The sequence below is a fragment of the Emydura macquarii genome, unplaced genomic scaffold (assembly GCF_026122565.2).
Source record: "Emydura macquarii macquarii isolate MOO-44397 ecotype Brisbane River unplaced genomic scaffold, CSIRO-AGI_Emac_v2 contig_1253, whole genome shotgun sequence".
NCBI lineage: Eukaryota > Metazoa > Chordata > Testudines > Chelidae > Emydura > Emydura macquarii.
Genome location: NW_027131390.1, coordinates 55,876,420 through 55,899,362, shown reverse-complemented (window position 1 = coordinate 55,899,362; position 22,943 = coordinate 55,876,420). Strand labels below are relative to the sequence as shown.

Below are 22,943 nucleotides of genomic sequence, written 5' to 3'. Positions count from 1 at the left end.
GTTCAGAGATTGCATTTATGTATATACAATATAATATAATATCAGCGGGTTAATAGTACTAGAAAAATAGTTTTGCATTTCTTTCTGAATATTTTAATTAAAATATGTAAACCTAATGTTTCATGAATAGGCTTTTTTTTGTATTTACATGCATGATGTGTTCACGATATATAATGCCAAATCCTGCTTTTTTCCCCCGTAAATATACCCTTTGAAGCCAGTAGGCCTAATGGAGTAAAATGAGCAGGATTTAGCCCCAAACCTAGGTAGATCAACACAGTCATAGTTGACTCTTGAGGAGCTAAATTAACAATACTCTTATTAGTACTGTTTTTATTAGAGTTCAGATTTCGTGCATGATTTACAAATGAAATTTGTTGATTTAAGTATTTGGAAGAGGCTTGATGCCCTCAGATTAATGTACAGTTGTTTTTATCATGGATTTCAGAAAAATGCTCTTCAAGCCATATCTCCTGCCACCATGGAAGTCTTGATGCGTGTTTTGGCAGACTGTGATACCTGGGATGATAGGGATCCTGAGGAAGTGAGCAGGAAGGCAGAGCTGACTCTTAAGTGCCTGACAGAAGTAGTGCATATCCTTCTCACCAGCAGTTCAGATCAGCGGCAAGTAGAGACCAGTACCATACTGGAGAACTACTTCAAGTTGCTTAACTCAGACCATTCAGCGTTGCCTAAGTCCAGGAGATCTAGGCAGTGGGAGAATAGGTTCATTGCACTACAGATCCAAATGCTGAGTGAGTGATACATCCAGACAATTCTAAATCTGTTTTGTTAACATTTTCATAATTTTTAAATGAAGTTATGTAAGTAAGTTTGAAGTATAATTATTGTTCAGGTGTATTTCCGTTGTTATTTAGGTAAAAAAAATGAGTATTTTCTTGTTGAAATTGATTCAAATATGGGCCAATTTGCTTTGAATTCAAAAATGTTCATCAAAATGTACCATCTGGTTACTTTTTGGCTTAAGGATGTCAGCCTACAAACAGTTTAGGGGCAGTGAAGAAAGATTAGAAGATCTAGTACCTGTTTTGGACTGCATTAAAAAGCTATCATTTGGTAACAGCTTTCACACAACGGTGTCTGAGCGATTGCAGTTAACACTTGTATGATAGAAAGGGAATTCCTGTCATATTTGAGCTATCCCAGTGTGGTAGCTATTTGCAATTTTTAGTTGTGGAATTGGAATTATTGCATAGACTCAGAGAAATGTAGGACTGGAAGGGACCTCAATAGGTTATCTAGTCCAGACCCCTGCACTGAAGCAGGACTAAGTATTATCTAGACCAGGGGTGTCAAACTCGCTGATGGTGACGGGCCAAATTCTCGTAACATGCCCTTCACAGGGGCCATGCAATGCCTGCCGCCGAAAAATTCGGGCTATCTTCCATTTTGGGGTCGCGGCATGGGCCCTTTTCGGGGGCGGGATTTAGAGGGGGGACCTGTTGCCGCTTTAAGGGATTTCTGCGGAGGATGGTATTGCTGCTTTAAGACTCTCTTAAAGTGGGCTCTCCGCCGACAAATCTCTTAAAGGGGCAATGCCATGCGCAGAGAAACTTTCGGCGGCAGCACGACTCACTGAAACACTGGCCGAATGCGGGCCAGATCAAAAAGGTTCGCGGGCCATATGTTTGACACCCCTGATCTAGACCATCCCTGACAAGTGCTTGTCAGTCTTGTTCTTAAAAACTTCCAGTGATGGAAATTCCTTAACCTCCATAGATTACATACCTCAAATGAGATAATAGCCTTCAACTATAGGATATAATTCATTGGTTTGCATTCATTTATGATTTGTAGTTTTTAAGTTGATGTAGAGATGTAAATAAAGACACTTCTTGTACGCCAATACTTTCATTTCCTCAACGTTTTGATATCCGTGTGAGAGGGTACTGACTGTTGGCAAACAAAATAAGACTGCCGCACAATGTTGAGAAATAACTGGCTGATGAGGAAGCAAATATTTATACATCCCTTAAATAAGAAGGCTTGCTTCTTATATACTTGCAAATAACAGTGGGTGTAAACAGAACCTCAAAACATTTGAAGATATTCTGTAGCTGAAGTTCCCTCTAGATACTGTAGGTTACATGTTGGTTTCTGCTGCCTTTGAATGTTTTGCTGGAATTCACATCAGTGTTCATCAAAGTGCTCATAATTTGTTCTCAGTGCATAACATTTTCCCATGCAGCCTTCTATGTAGTGTTTCTAAATTTGTCAACAGTATAATGTTTAAAAAAAAATGCTTAAGGATTCGTATAACTATTTATTTTTGTGATTTTTTTTTTTTTTTTTTTTTAAATTTTGGTAGACACTATCACAGCCATGTTAGACTGCACAGATAGGCCTGTTCTGCAGGCCATTTTCCTTAACAGTAACTGCTTTGAGCATCTCATCCGACTGCTGCAGAACTGCAAGGTAAACTTTTCTTTTATTATTAACTTATTTCTGATCTCAACAAAATGTAATTCTTCTTGTAAGAGTTCAGCTGTATGAATCATCTTTGTATCTTGGCTCTAAATTAAATATAATCCTGGTGTGTATAAAGTATTGGACTTGTACCACTGACCTGTTGAATGTTTCAGAAGCTAAGTTTATGTACACCTTGTCTTCCAAATATATTAACAATGCTTGTATTGATGACAACACACTGGATAGTGAATGCTCACAATGTCTTTGAGAAATGCCAGTATATACTCTAATCCATCTCTAAATTTTAATTAGTTTGGTATCAGAATCAATCTTTCCTCATATGAGAAGTCACTTATAACTGTTAGTAGATGGTGGGTTGAATTCTAATTCATGGATGGCATTTCTCCATTTTTTAAAAAAGAAAACCTACTGGGTGTTCAGTTGCAAGGGTTTTAGAATACTTGGTGCTAATTCTTGCATAGCTGAGATTAGGAATGGGTTTAATCTGTTACAAATTGTTCTTCTTGGATGCCTTCTTTTCCTCTTAGAAAGGACATAGTGTTCATATTTCCTACTCTCTGTGATTCCATATTAATCCCAGATGGCCATTAATTGTAAGCCAGTGCCTTTCACTAAAGATGTTATGCTTTTATAAGATACATTTTTCCCAAATAAAAAACTACATAAATATAAATACGCTCTAACTTCCTGGAGTTTATTTCTTTTCTGTTTTGTCTGCACAATGCACGTTGTTGATATGGATGTATTGAGCACTTCTAGATAATGTAATGCTAGCTACAATGTGTGAATTATTGTACAACATTCCATATAGTTAGAAAATATTTGAATGCAACAGTATGTTAAAATACCCAGGTGTAAATTTTGATCCAGTCTTGTTTATATTGATTTAAGTCAGGGACAAAATTCTGATTGACTTCACTGGGAACCATATTGACTGTTTTGGATAGTGTGTGTGTGTTAAACTTTTTTTGAAAGTACATTATTTGGCCTTTCCAAGTTTTTTTTTGTTTGTTTGTTTGTTTTTTTGCATTTCCTTCTGGAATCTGTATCTGTTTCTGTCCTGACCTTAACCTCTTTGCAATGCTGCTATAAAAGAGAGAGTTATGTTTTTTCTAGTATGATTCATACATTATCATGCCATCGTATTATTTAGCTGGTTCATGGGCGCTCTGGGCCTGCTCCTACTCCCATTGACATGCCAGTAGTATCAGGGCCTGTGTTTTAACTATTCTCTCTCTTTGAATTTCACTCTACCTTTTTGTCATCAGAACTCTTCACCCAGTTAACCTCTGTACTGTATATTGGGTTATATATTACTATTATTATTACACTTGGGTTTCTTTGGTGTTGTCAGATTTGTGCAAGATTTTTTGCTTTTTTACACTGTAAATGAGCCCAAGGACAAGATCATGTTTTCCACATACAGTATAACTCTCTTCAAAGGCTGACTGCAAAGATGAAGTCAGTTGTGAGGTTAGTACACTTCTTTTGTCAAATGCCTCCACTAACTAGGTAAAATCTTGCTAAAAATAATTTTTCTTCATTTGTGAAAATCTGTCACACTTCTGGGTTCACTGGTAGCACCCCAATGTATAACACCACAGATAATAGAAGAGTCAGCAGTTGTTCTTGATACACCAGAATGTGTTGTGTGTCTATGAACCTGGAGATTTTCATAGAGGGGAAGGGGTAAAAAGGGAATCAAAACTGATTTCTATTGTGAATGCTCCCAGGAGTCATGTAATAGAGGCATTGGGCACATTGATAGAGGCATTGGGCACACATTTCTGGTCTTATCTCAAAATTGTCTTCAGCTTTGCAGATCCTCTTTAGCTGAAGTTCATCTACTGTCTCTGAAGAATGCAAAGGCTATGGAAGAGAGACATCTTCTCTTTACTCTTCTTTGGGGTAGGGGACCCAGATCATGAGTTTTTTCAAAGCTGTTCTGACAGTTCAGATATTGATCTGAAATCTAGTTTATCTGATCTGAAGCCCAGTTTATTTGGGGCTGTACCCTGAAATGTTGAGGTAACTGAGGTTGTACTTTATAGCTATTGAAGGGGTTTTATTTGTACACTAAGAACATCTAACATTGCTTCTTCATGTATCTTGAACATTTTATATTGTTAGAAAAAACTTTCCTTAAAAATAGATCAGATTTGGAGGATAGCAGTGGTGGTTATGCCCAGCCTTGCATGGGCTGAAGAAAACCTTCTTCTATGAATCTTCTTCTGGCTACAAGAATTAAAGCCAGAGATAGCTATTTGCTTGGCCTTTTAATAAATATATGGTTTTTAAATCTCTAGTTGCTTATATTTCTCTTCTATATATCTGTTACAGGAAAAGAGTTAGAATGAGTTTATTTTTCATATATCTGTTCTTGCCTCCCGTTCATGATTGTATCTTTAGTTGCTAATGCTCTATCCCGTTAAACATACTTATAGCTATTCTGCAGAGTTACCAAAAGTATAATAGCTTTGATCATGACTGATGCCTTTCAAGCTAAGCAACGTTTCTAATGATGTATTTTTTAATACTTCTGCAATGCAGAGTAGTCTCTTTGATTATTGTCCTCTGTTTGCTCTTAATTACAAAGTGAGGTTCCCCATACTGAACTGATATAATCTTCAGTGAGTAAAGCTAAGTGGGTTTAAAAAATACTTTTTCACATACCATGTCATTTTTCTGATAAATATTTTCTTTGAAAGTGTGACAAGCTGTCACCCTCTTCTGATTTCAAGGGGCTTTTTATTTTTTTAAAATTATTCGGTCTGGAAAACTGTTTTTAAAAAAGACTCTTAACTCACAGTCTGAAAGCAGAAGAGGGCAAAGTTTTTGAATAGATCCAGCTTTGTGTGACTGAGCTGAAGTTCTTGTCAAGCTGCCAGCTTGTCAGGATGATTGAAAATTTCCCCCAGTCCTTCCAGTCTTGAAGATTGTACCCCTCACAAAGCTGTTGCCATTGCTATCTTTGGATTCTGAAGTGCTGTACAGCAGGCTTCTCAAGATTGCTAGTGTCACTGCAGCCTTCATACAGGATGAAATATAGTGGAGAAATAAGGGGGCTTTGCTTCTTTCTGCCGTTCGCATTACTGATGTCTTACAGTCTCTCCTTCCCCTCTTTTCCCTGTCTTAAATGTGAATGTTGAAAACCTCCAGTCCTGCCACTTGGTCGTCATGCATCTAAGAATACTGAGCCAGTAACAAAAATAATTTGTAATTAGCACTGTTTCCTTGTCTCAGCAATTACATCTTTTGGTCTATTTCTGGAAAAGAGAACAAGCTAATGAATATTTAACAATAGTTTGGTGTAATATTGGGAAAATTAACAAAAGACTAATACAGTATTTGTTAGGAATTGTGTAACTCACCAGTGTGAGATCATGTATGCTGTATATGAAACATAAATTCATCCCAGCCTTCATGATATTAGCTGCAGGTAATGTTTAATGCACCTCTTTCCATTATTCTTGTCTCTGTTTCTAACAGCTGTTTTTAAATGCTAACAATAAGGTGGCAGACAAGAGTGAAAAAGACCTTGCCAACAAATTACTGACAGAAATGAATGAGGACCAGGTACCTACACAGTTTTGCTTCACTTGAAGCCAAGACGGAGTAGCAGTCAGTGGGAAAAGTGATTCCTGTACTTTACCTTATCCATCCTCCTTAAACTGTTGCAAATGGATGAATTCGGACTCCTGCACAGCCCTATGTTTGTTGTCTTTGGAAAGTAATCTTTTATGATAAGCAAATTACACCTATAACTCCACATATATGGAGATGCTTCAAGTTGTAGATATTTTAAAAATATTCAGTACAAATTGTGCTCCTTTTAATCTGAGGAGGGTGAAGTACAGGAATAGAATCCCAGTATCAATGCTATCAACCTGGTGGTGATTTCGTTTTTTTCTTTTTTGCTGCTTTGTCTCAGCACGGTGGTCTATTGGGTTCTGGGGCTTTGTTTGTGAATCTGTATGGTTGTAGTTGATGTCCTGATTCTTTGCTTGTCATCAACAACAGATGTTCACAATACAATGGACAGGCTGAATGTGGGAGGTGAGAAGAATCTGTTGTCTTGAATTTCCATTAGCATAATGGAAAGCATCATATGCAAATTCTTATTGTACCGCTTCTTATAGGAGTCTGAAGGGTGTTACTGATTTGGTCTCATTAAAATGGATAATGAAGTGCTAAACACATGAAAATATGTAGTCTAGAAATCTTAAAATAGCCAATACTATTGGTACGTCAGTGTGAGGATCTGCATGTAAATATTTATTCACTAACATTGTCTTCTAATTTTGACCTCTCATTGTCGACTATGCGATATAGTATTTCAGAGATTGTCAATTGCAGTCTGTTCATTTGCATAGTTCCACTGGTTAAGTTTACAAAGGGACCTGCTCATATATGGCACATTTTTTGTTCATAAATTATCATGCAAAAATCAGTATTCAGAGGAATTAACTAATAGAAAAAGTAAAAGAGAGAGAATTATTCGACACTTATTTGGTTTGGAAAGTAGAGTGTCATCCTCTGGGGTGGATGTAATAGGTGATGAAGTTAGCGGACAGTACTGGTATAACTAATCACTTCTAATGTATGTGTTGTGCTTTGATGTGTGCAGGAGCCTCCGTTGAGATTAAAACAGTGTTAATCTCCATTTGTTTAAAGAACTGATTGTCAGAAAGCTGTACTGCAGTGCACACATACAGTACAAGGGTTTGTTTACTTTCCTTTCCTCCCTCCCTCTTGAGATTGTCCATTAACAGCATGAGGAAAATGTGTATGTTTGTCTAGCAGAATCTTTTACTGCAGTATGTGTGAATGCTTCTTTCCTCTTGAGCTTGGCTAGTTTTCTGTTGTTTTGTGTCTTCTCTTGTAGGTTGTGGTGTCATGAAATCCATGTTGGTGGGGAGATGATTGTAAAGCATGTTAATTAATTCTGGTTTTCATCCCAACAGAAGTGCACGGAGTACCCTTCAGAGCAGAATTCTATTTAATAAGTTTGTAAATAACACCTGTCTCTGCTGCTTTCAGGTGTTCCAGGGACAACTAGATTGCTTGGCAGTATCCACCATACAAGCCCTTACAGCAGTGTTGCACAAATCTCCAGCTGCAAAGGTAAGTGTGCACACTAGCAGATCTGTTTATGGCAGTCATCTTTCTCATTTCTTGCTAAACATTTTAATGTAAAATCTTGAAGTTATTTATTATTTATTTATTAATGACTACAGGCCCCAACCAGATCAAGAAACCCTTTGTGTTTTTATTCCTCTTGCTTTTCTTATGAACCTCATCATAATTTGAGCTGTACATTAATTACATTTTATGTAAAGTTGGAACATGATTTCTGGGATTACAGCTAATGTGATTAGTTATTGAAAGACAGAAACTTGAAAAAGTGAGTGTCAAGTAATATTTTCGGACTGCCTTTCCTGCAATGAAAATTGCTCTAAGTCCCCTGAATGTTTAAAGGGATACCTGGGAGACTACCACATTTTATGTAATTTTTTCAACAGTGGCTTTTTTTTACCCCTCACTACTTTATTCCAGATGCACTTCACATGAAATCCTGTTTCTTCCAACAAATTCACTCATTTTTAAAAAAAATGTGTTTTCCACCTTAGTACAGATAACAATTGAAAATACCCATTCAAAGAGAAGGGAATTCACTTAACAGGATGTAACTGCTGTTCATTAACTAGTAAATAGATGTATGTAACTGTGTAGGTTTTATTGCTTGAGAGTTGTTTTCCATAAATTCAGTGAAGGGTAACCAGTCTTCAGAATACTTTCCCATTTTTTAATAAAGTTTCTATCTCAAATATTATTAAATCAAGACAATATTTTTCTAGGAGAATATTTCACTTAAAAATAATTTTAGAATACTTCAGCTTGTGAACCTAGACTTGTTTGCTTTCATCTTTTGCTGTAGCTTCAACTCAATAATAAAACAATTGGTGTTTTGTAATAAACTAAAAGAAGACTAACATTTTGAAATATATTACAACAATTATACTGGAGATTTTGTTTATGGTCTATAACAAGTAAAATAAAGCTCTTCTCTGTGCCCGTGCACTTCCATCACAATGTACCAGCTAGAATTAAAACATTTATTAAGCTACAGAAAATATGTTTGCATGACATATTATATGCAGTAGTGTAATAAATCTAACCCAAAACTCATCGATCGAAACACCATCCTTAACTTCTGTAGGCTTTCGATAAGGTTTGTAATATGTTCTCATAAAGGATAACCTAACAATAAAACTGTTTTCGTGTTAGATTGGACCCATTAATGCAGGTAAGTAATTAGCTACTAGAGTTCTCTTTTATTATCACTAACAGAAGTTGGTCCAATAATTACCTCATCCACATTGTGTCTCTAATATCTTGCACTGACATGGCTACAACTGCATTGCTTTATCTTTTATTAATTTTCCCCCCCCTCCTCAGGAGGTGTTTAAAGAGCGGATTGGCTATGCACATATCTATGAGGTACTAAAATCTCTGGGTCAGCCCTCGCGGGAGTTACTAGAAGAACTTATGAATATGGTGAGACACTGGCTTGCTTTGAACATTATCTAAAATTCTGTCCTTATTTCATTATAGTAGGCCAGTAGTTCATCTTGGTGTTCTATGCTCTTTTCCAGGCCGTTGAAGGTGATCACACGTCTGTTGGAATTTTGGGCATTAGTAATGTCCAGCCTTTATTGCTGCTTGTCCAGTGGCTTCCAGAGCTAGAGTCACATGACCTGCAGATCTTCATCTCAAATTGGTTGAAGCGAATCTGCTGTATTAACAGGCAGAGTCGTGCCACATGTGTCAATGCAAACATGGTCATCCGCATTATTGAGACATTAAACTTTTACTCTTCACTCCATCGGACTTGTGCGGAGAACTTGATTGCCCTTCAAGGTTCTTTGGGAAGTCAATCAATGAGCTCTGAAGAACTTCATCAGCTAATACGACTCTTGAGGACTAACAGACCAAAGCAGCCTCACCCTTACGTCATCCCTGTGATGCGTGCAATTCTGGCAATGGCTCGGAAGCAAGGTCTGGACAGTGCCTTGCAATATTTCAACTTGTCCCCCAGCATGACAGGAATTGCTGTGCCACCTATTCACAAATGGCCAGGTTCTGCATTTTCCTTTAATGCTTGGCTATGCCTAGACCAGGACCAAGTTAAACCTGGAATCATCAGCAAGGGAGGCAAGAGGAAGCAACTATACAGGTATGCTTGCTGTATTATTTTGTGTGAAGAAACATCTCTTTGTAATCTGTATCCCATGACATTCTTGATAGTGATGCTTACATTTATATAGCACATTTCATACTAAAATACTTGATAGAATATCGGTTGAATATGTAAACAGGAATGGCTTCATCCACTGCTGAAGACATGACTGTGCTACAGGAATAGCCATGCAAATGCATGATTAAGAGTTTCTGTATTGGAACACTTATACTGCTAGTGTGGATAAGAAGGTGAAATTCTGTAACTGTGTTAAAGTTAAATTATATGTCTAATGCATATTAACATATCATGTTTTCTTATCTATGATGGCAGTAAAAAAAGAGTGCCATATGCTGAACTTCCAAAATCATTGCTTGTATTTTTTAAAAAGGTCTCCTATTCAAATCTGAACCTACACCTGCTTAGTTTCTGAAATCTGATGGGATTATAGTATAAAGAGGGAATGGCTGCAGCTGAATTTGGATTTGATGATGTTAGAATAGTAGTTTGGGTTTTTAATCATTAAGCTGACTTTAGAATATGATGTGTTCTAGGGTGATAGTGGGAGAGGCTATCCTATGTTACACTGCATATTCTAGTTGCTGGATAAGGTTTGGTGTTGGCTATTCAGATGATGTTCTAAGGGCTTGTCTTCACTAAGCTTCTCCGTTGGTCCCACAGCCATCGATGGCAAAAAGCGTAAGCTATATCGATGGGAGAACATCTCCCATAGACATAGCATAGTGAGGACAGCATGGCAAGATACATCGACTTCAGTAATGTTGCTTACATAATGTAAGTTGCTTGCCTTGCATCATTGGAGCTGCGTAGTGAAGACAAGCTGTTCAATGCTTGATTGAAGGGAATATAATGGCAGATAGGAAATAGATAGCAAGAAGAAATGGGTAACTAAAAACACAGGTGTTTACTTTACTTTGTTTCAGTGGGAAATGCTTTTTTTAAATATACAACTGAAAAGACTGAGCTAGCTGCTTTCTCCATGCTTTGTGGTCTCTGCATTATTAGGTGAGTGGCAGACACCACTGATTTGGTTGACTTAATGTACCCTCTGTACACACATGCACTGCATTCATTATTTGAAAACTTATTTTGTCTACTTTAAGCTGAGGTATGATGTGGAGCTGTCAAGTGGTGCCATTACCACTTGAAGTGGGGGCTAAACAATGACACCATCAACACGTTAACATGACCACTTTGAAATATTTACATTTGTTTCTATTAGTTTAATGATTCTATGTATTATTTAAAGATGTAAAATTGGATTTCTTTGTAAAGGACTGGATGGGTCCTCAATAGGTCATCTAGTCCAGTCCCCTGCACTCAAGGCACGACTAAGTAATAACTAGACCATTTCTTATAGGTCTTTTTTCTAACTTGTTCTTAAAAGCCTCCAATGACAGAGATTCCACAACCTCCCCAGGCAATTTGTTCCAGTGCTTAACTATCCTGACAGTTAAGAAGTTTTTCCTAATGTCCAACGTAAGCCTCCTTTGCTGCAATTTAAGCCCGTTGCTTCTTGTCCTATGTTCAGAGATTAAGGAGAACAATTTTCACCCTCTTCCTTGTAACCTTTTACATTCTTGAAAACTGTTATCATGTCATCCCTCGGTCTTCTCTTCTCCAGACTAAACAAACCCAGTCTTTTCAGTCTTTCCTCATAGGTCATGTTTTCTAGACCTTTAATCATTTTTGCTGCTCTTCTTTGGACTCTATCCAATTTGTCCACATCTTTCCTGAAATGTGGTGCCCAAAACTGGATGCAGTTCTCCAGTTGAGACCGAGGCTATGTCTACACTGCAGTGCTAATTCAAATTAGATTAATTCGATTTTCAGAAACCGATTTATAGAAAGTGCTGCAGACTGTCCACAATCTGGAGTTTTTGCTGGTTTTTTGTGTCCCCAATGGCCAGCCTTAATTCGAGTTAGAAAGCAGTGCAATGTGGGAAGCTATCCCGCAGTGCAACTAACCACGGAGGCTGTTGCGACGAGTGTCATCATCCCAGGATGCAGCGCTGCTTCCCCTCCCCCCATCCTCTCCCTCCCCAAACAAACAGGAAAAGGATTTTCGTGCTGTTTTTTTACTCCCCCGATCACCATTGCTGTAGAAACATGGAGCCAGCTGACCTGTGCTCTCATTTTGACTGTGACAAATACATCACGGCTTATCCTGGATTACTTTAGAACTCGAGCAAGAATGCGAAGAAGAGTGATCTATGCCTCCGTGGATGCAGTGATACAAGAGATCCAGCAGAACAATGACCCTGTATGTTGCTTGCCTTTGATTTTTCCCTCCACCAAACCAACCCCCACACCTTTATGTTGTTTGCCTTTTATGCCCCCCCATCCCCTATATATTGCTTGCCTTTGATTTTTCCCTCCACCAACCCACACACTGTATGTTTTGTCTTTAATAATTATCCCACCACCCAAGCCCATTCGATATCTGTGCCTGAGAATTCCCTCCTGATCTACATATATTTAATAAAGAAATGTTGTGGAATGATGCAAACCTTTATTTCTTTACATTCAGGTAATGTGGGAAGGGTTCTTTCACTGTCTCCAGGGGTAGGATGGTAGCTTGCTGGCCAGCACTCAGCGTGGCTGCCGCAGCTTTCTGCTCACATCCGGGGTGGAGGTAAGCATGTAATGCCTCCTGGACAATCTCCTCCGAGACTTATTGGGGGATGGGGAGGGGGAATGTGGCATAGCCATCTGTTGAGGAGCATTATTGAGGGGCTGCAGGGGGACTCTGTCTATGAGATGCCATAGAATGTCTGACTGGTCCCACACGAGTTGCATCATCTCCAGCGTGGTGCTATGATCATTGTCCTGCATTTGTCCCACTGTCTGTGCGGCTGCTGAGGCATTCAGGAGGTCCGCAAACATGTCATCTCTGCTCCCCCCCCCCCCTAATCTGAGAGAGTTTGTCAGCAGCACTTCTTAATGGTGGGTCCACTGCTGAGGTGTCTGTAGAATGAAAGATAAATAACAAGGGAGCCACAGTTAGCATATTAATATAGTGATACACATGTTTCCATTTCACTGATGGAAAGTGTGATATAATGTATCCACATGTAGCACGGTGAATAAACTTAAGAAAGTATCAATTAACCCTTTGTAATTTGACTTAGTTTCCCCCCTTTTTTTTTGTAGGACTCTTTTTTGAGTTTCAGATAATTGAAGATCCCCTGGTTAAGCCAGGATGGTCTTTTGCCATACTTTCTATCTTTCTTACACAGTAGGATAATTTGCTCCTGTGTCTTTAATAATGTCTCTTTGAAAAATTGCCAGCTCTTTTGAGCTGGTTTTTCCCTTAGACTTGTTTCCCATGGGATCTTACTTACCAACTCCCTGAGTTTGCTAAAGTCTGCCTTCTTGAAATGCATTGTCTTTACTCTGTTGTTTTCCCTCCCAGAATCATTTATCATGAGAATCATCATCATTTCATGATCACTTTCACCCAAGCTGCTTGCACTTCCAAATTCTCAACCAGTTCCTCCCCATTTGTCGAAATCAAATCTAGAATAGCCTCTTCCCTAGTTGCTTTCTCTACCTTCTGAAATAAAAATTGTTTCCAGTACCTTCAAATAACTTGTTGGATAATCTGTGCTCTGCTGTATTATTTTCCCAACAAATGTCTGGGTAGTTGAAGTCCCCCATCACCATTTAGTTCTGTGCTTTGGATAGTTTTGTTAGTTGTTCAAAAAAATCCACCTCTTCTTCCTGGTTAGGCGGTTTATAGTATACTCCTACCATGACATCGCCCTTGGGGTTTTTTTGTTTTGTTTTTTACTCCTTTTATCCTAACCCAGAAACTTTCAACAAGTCTGTCTCCTGTTTCCATCTCAACCTCAGTGCAAGTGTATGCATCTTTGCTTTGCAAGGGAACACCTCCCTTTTTTCCCTGCTGGTCATTGCTGAGCAAAATGTATGTACCCTTCTATTCCAATATTCTAGTAATAGGTATCATCCTACCAACTCTTTATGATGCTAACTATGTCATAGTTGTGATTATTCACTGTATTTCTAGTTGTTACTGTTTATTCCCCGTACTTCTTGCATGAATATACAAACATTTAAGATACTGATTTGATTTCCCGTCTATGTTCCCTCTTGTCTCTCCCTTGCCCTAGCTATAATTGCAGATGCTTCCCCCAGATTCTGACCCTTCACCCAGGTCTCCATGTTTTTGACTTACCTGTGGGCTTTTGTCTCCTGCCCCCATCAAACGTACTTTAAAACCTGCATCACTAGGTTAGCTAGTCTGTATCCAAAGATCCTTTTCCCCTTCCTTGATAGATAGACCCCATGTCCACTCAGGAGTCCTTCTTCCAGGAAGAGCATACCGTGGTCAAGGAAGCCGAAGCCCTCCTGGCGACACGCATGCACCTCCAGGATGCATTGGTCTTTGTTTGGGCCCCTCCCCTTTACTGGAAAGATCAGAGAACACCACCTGCACCCCCAGCTTCTTCACCGTTACTCCCAGAGCCCAGCAGTCACTTCTGATGTGCTCAGGGTCATACCTCATATGTAGCATTAGTGCCCACATAAATGAGTAGCATGGGTTTAGCACCAAAGGGCTGGATGGTCCTTGACAATCCCTCCATAACTGGTAATGCAAAAGGGTAAAGCAAAATCTAATAATAAATTTGTATAGGTATAATTGAAATGTAATAGTACTTACTGGTGACATTTCTAGTCAACATCATTATCATCATCTTGTTCATTGTGATATTTGTCAAGAGTGCTGGGTTACCAGTTTTTGTTGCCTTGGCATCTACACAGTTCTGTGCAGGGAAGTTTGTTCTGACTGCAGACGATTGATTGTGCAGTGACCCCTACTGGTACATGAACAAATAAGGTCTTATAGAACAGTGTGTCTCAACCTTTCTAGACTACTGGACACTTTTCAGGAGTCTGATTTGACTTGCGTGCCCTCAAGTTTCATTTCACTTAAAAACTACTTGTTTACACAATTAAACATAAAAATACAAAAGTGTCACAGCACATGGAAAAATTGCTTACTTTCTCATTTTCACCATATAATTATAAAATAAATCAATTGGAATGTAAATATTATACCTGTCCTCAGATTTCAGTGTATAGTGTAGATAGAGCAGTATAAACAAGTCATGGTCTGTATGAAATTTTAGTTTGTACTGACTTTGCTAGTGCTTTTTATGTAGTCTGTTGTAAAATTAGGCAAATATCTGTATGAGTTGTTGTACCCCTGGTTGAGAACCGCTGTTATAGAAGCTCAGATGCCAGAGGGCCCTTGAAGAATACAGGAAGTAGTTCAGCATCCACATTTTTCCATTGATGTTGCGATGGTGAGCTAATATGCGGCTTACCTGTGTGTGAAGACACCCAAATCTTTGTTTGTCAAGATGCTTTTTTGACATGCTCTTCAAAACTGTCCTCATATAGTAGGAGTTTGGCCAGTGGCTTGTCTTTTTTTAATGGCAAATTGAGGTGCAAGCAATTCAGGTCTCTGTGGGTCTCCTTTTCTTTCTTGCTCTATCCTACAACACTGCTGCCAACTTCCTTGCTGCAGAAATTGTGACTTATGCATCACTTTTTCCCAATTTGGCAAGATTTCTTAAGTGGTAAGCTCCCTTTGTTTTGACAACATTAAACATAATTTTTCCCCAATATCAAATAAGGTAATCAGGAGTGAATGCATCACAAATTGCAGGCACTGGTATAAAGCGACACTTATCAGTTGTATTGGTGATGTTGCTTGTTTCAATCCACATGTTATCTGTCTGTTCATTTTTGGAAAGTAGTGAACAGCAATGATGAAAACCTCTTTATCAGGTGACCTAATTACTATGGTTCTTTCGACACCAAGAGACTCAAAAGCCATATTGGGTGCACAGCATGCAGGAGCATCCTTGGGTCCACTTCCTCTGGAGTATTGCACAAATCTTATATAGTGCCCATCTTCAAAAAAATGGAAGAAGGAGGATTCGGGAAACTACAGGCTGATCAGCCTCACTTCAGTCCATGGAAAAATCATGGAGCAGGTCCTCAAGGAATCCATTTTGAGGAACTTGGAAGAGAGGAAGGTGATCGGGAACAGTCAACATGGATTCATCAAGGGCAAGTCATGTCTGACCAACCTGATTGCCTTCTATGTTGAGTTGACAGGCTCTGTGGATGTGGGGAAAGTGGTGGGTGTGATACACCTTAACTTTAGCAAAGCTTTTGATATGGTCTCACACAATATTCTTATCAGCAAGTTAAAGAAGTATGTTTGGATGAATGGATAGAAAGCTGGCTAGATCATCGGGCTCAATAGGTAGCGATCAACGGCTCGATGTCTAGTTGGCAGCCGGTAACAAGCGGAATGCCCCAGGGGTCGATGCTGGGGCCAGTTTTGTTCAACATCTTCATTAATGATCTGGAGGATGGGGTGAATTGTACCCTCAGCAAGTTTGCAGATGACATTAAGCTGTGGAGAGTGGTAGATATGGTGGAGGGCATGCATAGAATACACAGTGACCTAAACAAATTAGAGGATTGGGCCAAAAGACATCTGATGAGGTTTAATAAGGACAAGTGCAGAGTCCTGCAATTAGGACGGAAGAATCTCATGCACTGTTACAGACTGGGAACTGACTGGCTAGGCAGCAGTTCTTCAGAAAAGGACGTGGGGGTTACAGTGGACAAGAAGCTGGATATGAGTCAACAGTGTGCCCTTATTGCCAAGAAGGCTAACAGCATATTGGGCTGCGTTAGTAGGAGCATTGCTAGCAGGTCAAGGGAAGGGATTATTCCCCTCTATTCGGCACTGATGAGGCCTCATTTGCAGTACTGTGTCCAGTTTTGGGCCCCCCACTATAGAAAGGATGTGGAGAAATTGGAAAGAGTCCAGTGGAGGGCAACAAAAATGATTAGGGGGCTGGAGCACGTCTTATGAGGAGATGCTAAAGAGAAGAACAAAGGGGGATTTGATAGCAGCTTTTAACTACCTGAAAGGGGGTTCCAGAGAGGATGGAGTTGGGACAGTGGTTCCCCAACCTTCTTTGCTCGAGGGCCACAAATACAATTTTTACAACCCTGAAGAGCCACCATTCTCCACCAGCAGCCCCCCTCTTGCTTCACTGCAGCTAGAGGGAAGGAGTTCAGCGAGGAGGATCTCTCGTGCCCCTGCCTGCAGCAGGGAATCCATGTGCTCCACCTGGGTCCCTAGGCAGCAGTGCCCTTCTGCAGCCAGGGGGATGGGAAATCAGTGCTCCTCTCCCTCTGGCTCCAGGAGGGACCCAGAGCCTAGGGACCCAGGCGGAGCGCTTTGTCATGCTCCCTGCTACAGCCAGGGGGAAGGGAATGCTGTTCTCCAGTCCCCTTAGCTGCAGCAAGGAGCCTGCACCAACAACATGCTCTATGTGGGTACTTAGGCAGCGGCTCCCTTCTGCAGCCTGCGGGAGGGAAGCCGCGGGTCACTCTGAAAGACCCCGGGGGTCACAGATTGGGAGCCACTGAGCTAGGCTGTTCTCATTGGTAGTAGATGACAGAACTAGAAGCAATGGTCTCAAGTCACAGTGTAGGAGATCTTGGTTGGATATTAGGAAAAGCTTTTTCACTAGGAGGGTGGTGAAGAACTGGAATGGGTTATCTAGGGAGGTGGTGGAGTCTCCATCCTTAGAAGTTTTTAAAGCCCAGCTTGACAAGTCCCTGGCTGGGATGATTTAGTTGGGGTTGGTCCTGCTTTGAGCAAGGGGGTTGGACTAGATGACCTCCTGAGGTCCCTTCCAGCACTAATCTTCTATGATTCTACTGGTTCACAGTCTTCAGTTTGGGATTGAATTGATCAGCAAATTTCAACTGAAAATTATAGATAACTGTTATCACTTCTGAGATACTTTGACAATTTAGAATATGTGATGTCAAAACATTTCATGGTAGTATATTGCATAATGATATTTGTCATTTTTGTCACATTAAACAGCTTTGCCATTTCTGGGGGGAAAATATCTTGCCTATGCAAAACCAATAAAAATATTTCAATACATTATTGTTTGGTAGCGTTGACCAATATGCATCACTTTAAGGTGTTGAAATTAATTTAAACAGTATAAATTGCAAGCATAGTCATATTGCAGTATTTCTGGAACTGTGCAAAAAATGACTCCTATTTACCTCACTAACAGGCTTATGACACTACTTGACCGCTTCTCATCATACCACATATAAACATACATAAAATAAGCTTTCAAATTATATGTGAGGTACATGTGTGTAGGATGGCTACATTAAACTCCAAAAATATGAACCTTTTGGAGAATTGCTGCACGTCTATATAGCTTCACTTACTATAGATGTACCATCTGTTTATTCTGTAAGTGCCATGATTAATAACGTTTGTAGTAAAAATGCTTCTACTCATAACTGTATTTGAGGGAATGTCAAGTAATTGACAATAATTCTTTTTTACATATTATTCATAATGAAGTGTTCAAAGTATGAAAAGAGCCTAAAGTCAAGTCAACACTACAAAAGCTGTCAAGCCCTCCTACTGTAGCTTCTACCAGCAAAGAAGTGTTTTTGTCAATATAGCTCTTATACAAGTTGGGTGAGCAAAATAAGCTATACCAGCAAAGGCTAGTATAACTGCATCTACATTTGGGCTTCTGCCAGTATGTTGCAAAAAAAATTACCTCCCCAGCTCCATGACACTTTATCAGCAAAAATGTCAAGTATACACCTGGCCAAAAAATTACCTGTAACAATAACAAACTTTAATTCATTCCAGTATAGCAGTATAGTTACTTTTGTGTATAAAGTAAATTTAGGAAAATACTTGATTAGAGAAAAATACTTTCTAATTCCTAAAACAGGAGCCTCCAAAATGTCCGAAGTGTAAACAGTATTGGCAAATTGCCAAGAGCCTAAAGTCAGCCCTTGGCCCCTTCTGCCAAAATGGCACAGATTATAGCCTTAGGTTCATCTTTATTTTAGAGGTGTTGCTTGCAAAGAACAAAGACCTTCACATGCAGTGCTTTATATTGTAACCTGTGGATTAATCTGGAGTGTTACATGCTGGAATCAACCTTTGCACCTTCATGTAAAAAGTGAGAATGGCTACACACTTCTTGGAGAACATTGTGGACCACTTCTGTACGGCACGCCATGTTTTAGGCTTCCTTGTACCTACTGTTCCTTGTTTGTTTTTATTAGCTGAAACAGAATGGCACATTGAGGATTCTTTTACTCGTTAGATACATGACTAGTGATGGTGGAATGTTTTCAGCTGTGCTGAACAATTTAAACAGGTTTTGCACTGAATTAATGTACTGCGAGATTTCACTGAAAAGCGTCTCATCGATTTTTCATTCTGTAGCTTTTTTACAGGAAGCGGCATGGGTTTCGAGGCCTTCATTACTTGCTCTGGAGTGCTGGTGGTTGCAGTTTGCACAAAGAGAGAATATGCAACAGTGATGCTCCCAGACCATTGTTTTTGTGATTCTCTCTGGGTAAGATCTGCTACTTACTACTTAAATGTACTTTGTTTAGGACAGAATAGCCTTAGCTAAAGAGAAGCAATTGATGATCTTAACAAGTGATTGAGGCCTGGTCTACACTTACCAGGAAATTTGACGGCAGTCGACAGGAGAGTAGAGTAGAGTAGCTTGCGTATCTCCCGTCGACTCCCTAACTTCTACTTACTGCGACATCTTCACTTCGCTGTGCCAACAGGAAATGTGCTCCCGTCGACACGGCGTTGCTTTTTTGGGGGGGGTTGGATTTATTAAATCGACTTCCAGATCAATTGAGCAGGTCTCCCTTCCGCTCAATTGATCCTGAAGAATCGATCTGACGGCGGTGAATTTGCTGCCGTCAGCGAAGACATACCCTTAGAATGGGACACGTTCTACTTCTAAGTATAAATTCTAATCCTTAAACACGTGAACGGGTCTGATTGTAGACTTATTTGTTTGATAGGGTTTCAAGGGCAGAATGAGGGTTCCTGGGTGTGACTTGATAGTGAGAGGCTTTTAGGGGTTGCTGTTTTTATGTATCGGCTTGCTGAGATAAATTGTCTCCATTTAATTAGGTAATGCTGCTGCGTTTATGGAGTTAATTTATGTGTTCTTTAATATTTATGCTATTGGGTGGTTATTGCACATCTAATCATTGTCAGACTGCTTAGAAGTTTTGAATATGTTTGTTAATGTTAAATCTAAATAAATATAGATGTCTGTGTGGCTACTTAAGCAGCTGGTGAGTACAGGATAGGATCTGTAATCATAGAAATGTAGGGTTGGAAGGGACCTTGAGCAGTCAAGTCACACCCCTGGCACTGAGACAGGACCAAGTAAACCTAGATTATCCCTGACAGGCGTTTGTCAAACCTGGTTTTTAAAAACCTCCAGTGATGGAGATTCTACAACCTCCTTTGGAAGCCTATTCCAGAGCTATAAGGAACCCTTATAGTTAGAAATGTTTTCCTAATATCTAACCTAAATCTCCTTTGCTGCAAATTAAGCCCATTGCTTCTTGTTCTTCCTTCAGTGGACATGGAGAATAATTTATTGCCACCCTCTTCATAATATCCCTTTACATATTTGAGGACTGTTAACAGGTCCTCTCTCTGTCTTCTTCTCAAGACTAAACATGCCTGTTTTTAAACCTTTCTTTATAGGTCTTGTTTTCTAAACCTTTTTATCACTTTTGTTGCTGTCCTCTGGACTCTAATATGTTCATATCTTTCCTAAACTGTGGTACCTAGAATTGGACACAGTACTCCAGCTGAGGCCTCACCAGTGCCGGGAAGAGCAGTATAATTGCCTCCTGGGTCTTATGTATAGTAGTTCTGTTAATACAACCCAGAATATTAGCCTTTTTTGAAACTGCATCACATTGTTGACTCATATTCAATTTTTATTCACTATAACCCCAGATACTTTTCAGCAGTACTATCATCTAGCCCGTGTGGCAAATTTCCAGCTTTCCTGTCGTGGGTCCTGTGCTTTTCCCGCTTATGGTGGGTCCAGGCACTGTCTTTTGCCCCTGGTTCTTGGCAGCGACTACTCCTGTAGCACCCAGTGAAGAGAGGTAGGAAAGGGGAACCCGAGCCCATTGTCTTTAGCTTCTTGGGTTCCCAGCCATTTCTCCCCTTGGCAGGGTCTTTTTCCTCAGGCATCAGTACCTGAGAAGTCCCCCATCCACGCCCTGCTTGAGCAGGCTTTCCCCTCCTTGGTCTCTGTTCTTCTGAGTTAGGGGGCTGGGAGGAAAGCCTCCCTTCCAGTGTTTCTCTCCGCCTGGTTCTCTGGTCTTCCAGTCAGTTACAGCATTCCTTTGACACTACCACCAGCTTTCCTCACTCCCACACCTGTCTGGCTGGAGCAGGGGGTTTTTATTAGGTGCCTGATGTTATAATTGACTTGTAGTAACCTTTCCTTAGTCCACAAGGAATAAGGCTCTGATCATTGTGGAGCTTATATGCTTCCCTTCTGTCACTCTCCTGCTGCCCTCTGACTCTGCTGTATCACACCAGTTATTCCCCATTTTTGTAGTTGTGCATTTGATTTTTTCCTTCTGTGGTAGGGTGGCCTTCGTGCTCCCGTGGGCCGAAAGCTTTTTCAGTGCAGTGGGCATAAAATGGCCGCCCACGGCTCCCACCAGTCTTAAGATGGTGGCCGTCTCGCTTCTGCCCCGTCTTCCTCCAGGCCTTTGCAGGTTGAGCAGTGCCCTCAGGACCTTAGGTTCTAAGGCAGGGGAGAGGGGAAAAAAACCTCTTCTCCAGGATAGGGGGAGGCTATCTGATTGGTCCAGGGGCGCTCGGGGTAGGGGGTGTTCGAGCTCGCCCTCTTCTTCGGACACCAGCCCAGAGACCCTGGCTGTCAGCAGTGGCTGGCTGCTGCTATGAGGCACTATGTAAGTCTTCTCTCTGGGCTGCTTCCCTACCCTGGTTTTCGTCGGGGCTAAGTAGCCACTCCAACAGGCAGCCCCTGCTTTTCTCTGGCTCCTGCCACTCGCAGTTCTCCTTCTCCCGTTCTCGAAACTCTCCAAAACTCCCGACTCCCAGAGCCCCCTGCCTGGGTGACAGGGAGCTTTTATCTGCTCCCAGGCAGCCCTTAATTGGTCTCAGCTGATCCTGGCCTCAGCTGACCCTAATTGGTCTCAGCTGACCCTGGCCTCAGCTGGCCCTAATCAGCCTGAAGGAAACCTTGGGCAGCTGCTAGGGGAACAGGGCCTTGGTCATTCTTAGGCTAACATAGCGTCCTTCTACTACCCTCCGGTAGCCCTTGTCACACTTCCTAAGTACTTTGTTATTAATCTTTGGTCTGAATTCAACAAGATGAAATTCAATAATTCTCCAATTTGTTAGTCTTTTGAATTCTAATTGTATCCTCCAAGGTGTTTGTAACTCCTCCCATATTGGTGTCATCCACAAATTTTATAAGCATCCTAATGATTAGTGGTTACTTTCTCTGCAATCTCTGTAGTGGGGCCAGAAACATAAATGCAGCTGGATCAGTTACCTGGCTCTTGAATGGGTGAAATGTGTTATGGGAACTTCTAATGTTTATAAACTATAGTTTAGTTCAAAGTTGAAGGCTTAGAGAATGCGAATAAGTTACTCTGTTGCCCCATCCCATTCTTAGAGCTATATTTAGGGACTGCATTGAATTATAATGAAGGGCATCACATCTTCTTTTTCCCTAAAAACCTTTTGTAATGTACACTTTTTTAAAGAAAAGAAAGTCATTGACTGATACTTGATCTAATCTTTCAGTATATAAAAGTTTGTTTGTCTTCTGTAATTTCTTCACCCATTTAATGGTGGGAATGTTGGGACATGCAGAATTGTTTTGTTGTATTTTAATAACAATTTAATCAATTGTACTATTATATTGTCTCTTCAGCACAACATAACTATTGTTCATATTCCTGGAAAGAGGCCCTTTGGTCAAAGCTTTGTCTATATCTATGTCAATGGACAGCAGAAGATCTCTGCCCCACTTAGATTTCCTGCTATGAATGAAGTAAGTCTGTTTTTCCCATCATACCACCGTCCTAGTGATTTTCTTTCTGAACAAAGGTTTTTGTAAAATGGTTGTCAGATAAAACTAAGCGGATGGGAGGGGGTGGGAAAGGGAAAATGGGTCATCCATGATTAAAAACATGGTAGAAACTGATTAACAATTGTTTCAGTTTTCAGGATAGTTTAAGCCATCCTCAACATGCCTCTTTGGGCCATCTCAAATTCAAAAGACTAGAAGGG

The 22,943-nt window shown here is 40.2% G+C and overlaps 2 protein-coding genes across 10 annotated transcripts in view; one reads left to right on the top strand and one right to left on the bottom strand.

The window, feature by feature from the left end:
• Positions 1–22,943, bottom strand: part of ICA1L (islet cell autoantigen 1 like) — a 427,480-nt gene that overhangs the window by 228,609 nt on the left and 175,928 nt on the right. The gene's annotated exons all lie outside the window — the stretch shown is intronic.
• NBEAL1 (neurobeachin like 1) overlaps positions 1–22,943 on the top strand; it is a 157,300-nt gene that overhangs the window by 46,802 nt on the left and 87,555 nt on the right. For 8 of the 9 annotated variants that reach the window (XM_067548860.1, XM_067548856.1, XM_067548858.1 and 5 more), the window contains 8 exons: positions 449–755; positions 2,330–2,436; positions 5,941–6,027; positions 7,492–7,575; positions 8,911–9,009; positions 9,108–9,688; positions 19,056–19,188; positions 22,585–22,704. In XM_067548860.1, coding sequence (XP_067404961.1) covers positions 449–755; positions 2,330–2,436; positions 5,941–6,027; positions 7,492–7,575; positions 8,911–9,009; positions 9,108–9,688; positions 19,056–19,188; positions 22,585–22,704 — 1,518 coding nt within the window. The remainder of the gene's footprint in view (positions 1–448; positions 756–2,329; positions 2,437–5,940; positions 6,028–7,491; positions 7,576–8,910; positions 9,010–9,107; positions 9,689–19,055; positions 19,189–22,584; positions 22,705–22,943) is intronic. The other variant, XM_067548859.1, reaches the window with a different exon arrangement.